General features: G+C 33.6%; 1 protein-coding gene across 1 annotated transcript in view; it reads right to left on the reverse strand.

Annotated features, from left to right (window-relative positions):
• Window positions 1-8,218: 8,218 nt before the first annotated feature.
• Window positions 8,219-8,282, reverse strand: part of LOC137618453 (coagulation factor V-like) — a 957-nt gene continuing 893 nt past the window's right edge. Inside the window, exon 1 of the mRNA XM_068348617.1 lies at window positions 8,219-8,282. This exon is cut by the window's right edge and continues 893 nt beyond it. Within this exon, the coding sequence (XP_068204718.1) occupies window positions 8,219-8,282 (64 nt within the window).

The raw sequence follows: 8,282 nt of genomic DNA on the forward strand, positions 1-8,282 counted from the left end.
TTCTCACGAAAATATAGCATGCTCATTCTAAAGAGATTAGAGGGAGTTTCGATGGCATAGTCAGTTTGGGCAGTAAGCTCGGACTTCGTAGAAGTCTGTGGCGCGGGTTCAACTCCGCACCCGACCAGTCAGAAATGCGGACACTTTGGTATCCGTGTAGACACCTCAGAATTATGTATGTAATCGATGGATAGGTTTTCAGAAAGCAAATTGGTGTTACAGACGAATACATACACAAACACAACCATTCCAACACCTAAAAACATAAGACACCTCACACGTCTCGAACTGTCGAATTAACTACGCCATGGCTCCTTGCTGCTGGGAGGAGTGGCGATGGTGGCTGGTACAACACAAACTTACGCTACCGGGGTCTAGGCAGGGCAGCCGGTCGGGACTATGGTTTACTCCAAATGCCAAAACAGTCCTTCAAAAAGAAGTCAACCGTGTTACCTCATACGAATGGGAAAAAAATCACGCTATTAGAAGGAAGATTCTAAAGAGATTAGAGAGAGAGAGCGATGAAAGGCTGGGAGATGAACAAGCATGATTTGGAAAAGGTAAAAGGTGTACTGACCTAATTTTCATTTTAAGACATATACAACAATGCGTAGAATATTGAAATCCACTTGATGGCACTTGTAGAATATGAAAAGGCATTTGAAAGTGTGCACCGGCCAATTTTGTGGAAAGTCCTTTATTAGGGAATTCCTCCTAAGTATGTAAATTTGATTAAGTCTGTTCATGAGCATAGCAAGTGCAGAGTTAATGTTAGTGGAGTACTATTAAATGAATTTCTAGTTAACACTGGAGTACTGTTGTTTATCCTCTTCACGGAGTTTGTATTGTATAGAACAGTTGAGTATGGCGGAGAAGGATTGAACTGGTTTAGTAACAGGAAATTAGCTGACCTAGAGTATGTTGATAACGCTGTCATTATTAGCAGAACCCCACAGGATTTGCAAAGCTTGCTTACCAGAATGCATGAATTATGACACGAGGTTGGGCTCAAGATAAATAAAAGAAAGGCAGAGATGAATATATGGGAATATGCAATGGAAGAGGAAATATCATTAGAAGGAGAAGGATTCATGGGGTAGAATAATTTAAATATTTAGGAACTATGCTCTCCAATACAGGGTCTCTAGAATTGGACTTTATGAAAGATTGAAAACAGCAAATCAGACAAATGCTAGTTTAAGTAAAATTTGGCAGTCAAATCGCCTGAAGTTACATATAAAAATCAGTCTATATATCAGTTTAGTGAGATCGTTGTTACTGTACGGATATGAGTCGTGATGTTACAATGAAACAATATCTTAACAGATTTTGTAGATTTGAGAACAAAGCCCTCAGAAGAATATTGGGAGTTGAATGGCAGAACAGGGTTAGAAATGAAAGTATAAAAGATATTGCTCGAGTGTCATATATGTGGATGAGATCATGGTCAGGGGTAGATGGAGAGGGTTTGGGCATGCTCTTTGCACTCCCCAAAAGAGATTAGTTCACCACACGTTTAATTGGTCTCCACAAGGCACTAGAAGAGATGAAAGACCCAGGCCTACATGGCTGAGGACTAAGGCGTGAAGTAGGAGATGATGAATGGAGAAGTATTGATTCAAAAGCTCAAGATGAAGACGACTGGCGAAATCTAACCGAGGCATTTTGCTTCAATAAGTGTAGATGATATATATATATATATATATATATATATATATATATATATATATATATATATATATATATATATATATATATATATATATATATATATATATATATATATATATATGTATGTATGTATGTATGTATGTATGTATGTATGTATGTATGTTAATCATTTAAAATCCCACATACAAATAACAGTAAAAATATGCATATGTATGAAAGTACAGATTAGAAAGAAGAAAGATTGATATGAGCTATATAATTCCTAAGGTAGAAACTCATTCTCACTGAATTCAGGCCTGCTTAAAGAAATTAGATTTTCTTTTAATTATGAAGCTGGTGGATTTATTTGCATATAAAATTCACCGAGTTTGTACATTCAATGTTCTATATTCAAATTATCAAAAACGTTTTTATTATAAAGCTGTACCAATTTCTTTGCTAGTATTATTTAGATATCTTAACATGAAGAAACATTTGACTTGTTATCTAGAGAAGAATAATAAGTAACATGATACCTCTAATTTCTTCTGTGTGAACATACCTACTCTTTCACCCACTGATGCTCTACACTACAGTATAACAGATAATGAAGTTTGCTTATCGCCAATTTTTTCACAATACACCCCTCCCACATACACATCGATAACTAATAGAACTCGTTCTAGGTGGGTTGTCTTTGATAAACTTCCTTTTTTATTTGGACTGTGTTTAGTGCAAAAGCAATGGCACAAAATTTTCACAGATGTGCTTGAGCACACATATAAACTCAATCAAATTATTTCCTATTATTATTATTATTATTATTATTATTACTTACTTACTAAGCTACAACCCTAGTTGGAAAAGCAGGATGCTATAAGCCCAGGGGCTCCAACAGGGTAAGTAGCCCAGTGAGGAAAGGAAAAAAGGAAAATAAAATATTTCAGTAAGAGTAACAACATTAAAATAAATATCTCCTATATAAACTATACAAACTTTAACAAAACAATAGGAAGAGAAATGAGATAGAAGAGTGTTCTCGAGTGTGCCCTCAAGCAAGAGAACTCTAAACCAATGCAGTGGAAGACCATGGTACAGAGGTTATAGCACTACCCAAGACTAGAGAACAATGGTTTGATTTTGGAGTGTCCTTCTCCTAGAAGAGCTGCTTACCATAGCTTAAGAGTCTCATCTACTCTTACCAAGAGGAAAGTGGCCACTGAACAATTACAGTGCAGTAGTTAACCCCTTGAGTGAAGAAGAATTATTTGATAATCTGTGTTGTCAGGTGTATGAGGACAGAGGAGAGTATGTAAAGAATATGCCAGACTATTCAGTGTGTGTGTGTGTGTAGGTAAAGGGAAAATGAACCGTAACCAGAGAGAAAGATCCATTTAGTACTGTCTGGCCAGTCAAAAGACCCCATAACTCTCTAGCGGTAGTATCTCAACGGGAGGCTGGTGCCTTGGCTAACCTACTACCTATGTGACACATTATTTTGATTAAAAGGGAGCAGTTTAACTAGCCCAACGAGGCAAACTCTATTCGTACAGAGCTGGCTGGGCAGCTTAGATTCTGGAAGAAAAATAGTTATAATTAAGTTAGTGAATAAAATCAAATATAAAGTAAATAATAGTAGATAAAAATAAAACTAAATTGGTATAATAATCTGTGGTAAATAGAAATTTATGGCTCATGAAAGAAAGGCAGACGTCTCTAGTCGACATTTTGAATTTTGCTGTTGCAATAATCTAATGGAAGATTCATAATGACGGAATCTTCTCCGCTCTGATAATGTTTCACTTCTGGTTTTGATTTCCATACAAGTCTTCCCCCAAATATACCCTAGTAATACACAAAATAATATATAAGAAACCATTCAGGTAAATACATAATCATTTGGAATTTATGTCATGCACAAAATATTCAATAAAATATTTCTTGGGGATGCGATATGAAATATACAGAAATGTACTGTAAGTATAACTGCGAACTTCACTAAATTAAACATTCAATATTTACTGTCTAAAACCCTTTAAAAGTTAGAAACGTTTATTAGTAAGTAATCTGGGCTACAATTTAAAACAATGGCTCCAAGGAAGTTCAGAATGAAATTAGCTTCAAAAGAAATAATAGAAGAAAGAGAGAGGAGGAGAGAAAGTGTAATGCATAAAGAAAAAAAAAAACCAGAAATGCGTAGAGCGTCCGTGTAGTTATGTAGAAACTTTTTGAATGTAAGATATTTTTATGTAGAATTGTGAGATTAATTTTTACCTCCGTCAACGAAGTTGGAAGGAGGTTATTTTTTACCCCCGGTTTGTGTGTTTGTTTGTGTGTGAACAGCTTTTTGGCCACAGTTTAAATCGTAGAGTAATGAAACTTACAGGGATTAACTGTTATGGAAAAAACTGGAAATGATTAAATTTTGGAAGGTCAAGGTCAAGGTCACGGTTAAGCAAAATGTCCAATTCACGTAATAATCAGTAAGTTTGTTGTCCCAGAGACTTCGAACTTGGATTATATTTGATTGTATGGAAATCCACACCAATTAATACATGTTAAGGTTAAGGGTCAAGGTCAAGGTCGAGAAATAAGCTGCCGTGGTGGAGGTTTGCGCTCTGCTGAGTGCCTATCTAGTTTTCCTAGAATGTTGGTAGGTGGTTGAGTAGCTTGGAGCTCGGCAATTATTTTCCATATTTTTTTTTTTATATTGACTCTAATTTCTCACATAAGATTAATTTGGGGGAAATTTAGTGTTATACAAAATTAGTTCAATTAGTTCATTATGCATGTTGCATAAGATTTTTCATAACTCTGACCATCCTTTACATTCAGATCTTCCTGGACAATTCCATCCTGTTTGTAATACTAAGCAGGCAGTTAATTCTAATAGCCAGGCCTTTTCCATCATGAGGCTCAATACTACAAAGTATTCGAGAAGTTTTATTCCAGCTGTTACCAAGTTATGGAATGATCTTCCTAATCGGGTAGTTGAATCAGTAGAACTTCAAAAGTTCAAAGTTGGGGCAAATGTTTTTATATTGACCAGGCTGACATGAGTCTTTTTATAGTTTATAGAACATATCTGTTTTTGACGTTGTTAATAGTTTATATAGGACATATCTGTTTTGACGCTGTTACTGTTTTTTAGAATGATACATTAATTTATTCTCATCATTTCCTTATTTCCTTTCCTCACTGGGCTATTTTTCCCTATTGGAGCCCTTGGGCTTATAGCATTTTGCTTTTCCAACTAGGGTTGTAGGTTGGCTAGTAATAATAATCATAATAATAATCAGACTATAATCGTTAAAGGTTTGGTCATCAGAACAGAAAATTATGTCTCAAAGGCATTATTATAAGTATTTCTCTTATCTTATTTTGCAAGGTCAATTACGAGCCCAGTTTTCTAATTTTGATGAAACTTGGCAAGTGAGATACCTCATAGGGTTTGTCAGTGTTTTACTGAAGTACTTTTTATCTCTCCTTTTTTTTTTTTTTTTTTTTTTTTTTTTTTTTTTTTTTTTTTTTTTTTTTTTTTTTTCTTAAGGGACACTGCTCAGTGTAAATAACATTTAGTTTTGTTTTAATTTATTCAATTTTTTGAAACATGAATTAGGTACATTTGGGCTTGATGACTATTTTCCCATAAATGAATTTACGTTCATATATTTGTTTCTAGTTTTCAATTAAATTAGAATGCCAAAATTGTGTATTGCTCCAATTTACATAAAACAAATTATGTTGAAACACAGGGCTGCAGATATTTCTCCCACTATTATTGACTGACTTATTTCAAGATTGCAAATCAGATTGAAAATCAGCATTTTGTTATTTCTCTTTTTATCTGAAGACTAATGTTGTTTGAAAATATAGTTTCATAGGCTCTTAGGATTTTGATAGTTTTAGTTTGGAAAATTATATAATGTAATTCGTTGAACGAAACGTTAAAGTGGAATATTCTGAGTCTACTAGTTATTGTTTTAATTGATTTGACTTTAGTTATTGTCTTAATTGTTTTGGCCTTAGTTATTGCTTTAATTGTTTTTGGCCTTAGTTATTGCTTTAATTGTTTTGACCTTAGTTATTGCTTTAATTGTTTTGACCTTAGTTATTGTCTAATTATTTTGACCTTAGTTATTGCTTTAATTGTTTTGACCTTAGGTATGAGTATATCGTCTTCATTTCCTGTATTTAAAACTTATAATGGCTGTTTGGTTTATCCCTTAAAGCTAAATAATATTGAAACTGGACATAACATGATTTAATTTCGGCTTTCCTCAACTAACGAAGCTACATCTTATAGTAATCCCAGCTTCGTAGAGAAAAGAATTCTTTGGTCTGTGAATGAAATGAAGTAAGTGTATTCTCTTTTGAAATTATTGATTGATTGTTAAGCCAGAACAATCATGTTTTGTGCAATATATATTTGCCAATTTGCAGTCTAGATGAATTTTTTGTATTTGTATGAAAATGCAAACTTTTATTCTACTTATCTTCCTTAGATTTGATATTCGTGAAAGTGACTAGAGCTCCATCCTTAAGTTCTGATCCTATGCAAACCCTCTACTGTGCAACAGTATGAGGCGCCTCCTTTATATAATGCAGGTCTTACTTTTAGTAAAAATGATGAATATTGATAATGCATATCTCAATTATTTCAATCCACAAAGAAAAATATGTGAAAGCTGCTTAAGGTTCGTTAAAACTAACGGACCTATCTCTTTCGGGTCTCCAGTGTTATCATCATTCTAACCCATTTCTTTTAGCCAGGCATGCACAGACTCGCAGCGGTGCCCTTTTAGCTGGGAAAAGTGTCTTGATCGCTGATTGGTTGGACAAGATAATTCTAACCAATCAGCGATCAGGAAACTTTTCCGAGCTAAAAGGGCACCGTTGTGAGTCTGTGCAAATCTGCCTGGCTAAAAGAAATGGACTTTTATAGTTGTTTTTTTCTGTTTCGTCAGCTTTAAAGAAGAAAGTCCATCTCTGTTTTTCGATCCTTAATAAAAGTCTGGGAGTCCTAAAAGGAGGTTTAAACTCCTTGGGAGTCCGGCTCTAATGAATCTTTTCTGAGTCGTCAGTAGCTTTTGACACCATTCTATTACAGCATGCATTTTAAAAGACATAATTCCGGGTATTCCTTTTTCCTATAAAACTTACCTTGTCATCCCCTTTTGTGATCTTTTGTGATATCTGGCAATGTTTATAAAGGAATGGGATTACATCATGAGCTGTTTGTAACGATTCGATTTTATATAAACTTAACTCATTTTTTTTATAATCTTGGCATATGCGTTCAATACTAGGTAACCATTGTTTAACAACCTACCCTTACACAAGTACATTACCATTCACAATTTTAATATAATAACACTTAACGTAGCATGAATACCATAAAACAACTTTCTTGAATTATCTTTAGTTTGTGGGGAAAAAAAATGGAAAATTGATGTCAGCACTACTTAAGAATCTACGAAGCATTACTTTACCTAGCTTTGTATCCTTCTACTCTACCTTCCTTTCTTTTAAGCTGTCCACCTCTTCTGATTTTTTTCCTTTTCCCCATAGGTGTGAAAGCGCTGAATGGCCTCATAGGCTCCAGCGTTGGGCTAGATTGTCCAAATTTCTAAATTCATAATTTTACTGAAAACTGCCATAATGTAATGTCGTGGATGGTTTTGTTTTGGGGTAAGACAAATAGTATCTTGTTTTAAGTGAAGTCAAATTGTATCTTTTGATTGAAGTCAAATTGTATCATGTTTTGAGTGAAGTCTGTTTGAATCTTGTTTTGAGTGAAGTCTATTTGAATCTTGTTTTGAACGAAGTCTAATTGTATCTTTTGAATGAAGTCTAATTGTATCTTTTGAATGAAGTCTAATTGTATCTTTTGAATGAAGTCTAATTATATCTTTTGAAAGAAGTCAAATTGAATCTTGTTTTGAGTGAAGTCTATTTGAATCTTGTTTTGAGTGAAGTCTATTTGAATCTTGTTTTGAGTGAAGTCTATTTGAATCTTTAGAGAGAAGTCAAATTGTATTATGTTTTGAGTGAAGTCTATTTGAATCTTGTTTTGAGTGAAGTCAATTTGAATCTTGTTTTGAGTGAAGTCTATTTGAATCTTGTTTTGAATGAAGTCTAATTGTATCTTTTGAATGAAGTCTAATTGTATCTTTTGAAAGAAGTCAAATTGAATCTTGTTTTGAGTGAAGTCTATTTGAATCTTGTTTTGAGTGAAGTCTATTTGAATCTTGTTTTGAATGAAGTCTAATTGTATCTTTTGAAAGAAGTCAAATTGAATCTTGTTTTGAGTGACGTCTATTTGAATCTTGCTTTGAATGAAGTCTATTTGAATCTTGTTTTGAAGGAAGTCTAATTGTATCTTTTGAGAGAAGTCAATTGAGTGAAGTGTATTTGAATCTTGTTTTGAGTGAAGTCAATTTGAATCTTGTATTGAGTGAAGTCAATTCGAATCTTGTTTTGAATGAAGTCTAATTGTATCTTTTGAGAGAAGTCAAATTGTATCATGTTTTGTGTGAAGTCAATTTGAATCTTGTTTTGAGTGAAGTCAATTTGAATCTTGTTTCAAGTGTAGTCTAATTGTATCTTTTGAGAAGTCAAATTGTATCATG

The sequence above is a fragment of the Palaemon carinicauda genome, chromosome 24, assembly GCF_036898095.1.
Source record: "Palaemon carinicauda isolate YSFRI2023 chromosome 24, ASM3689809v2, whole genome shotgun sequence".
NCBI classification, from domain to species: domain Eukaryota; kingdom Metazoa; phylum Arthropoda; class Malacostraca; order Decapoda; family Palaemonidae; genus Palaemon; species Palaemon carinicauda.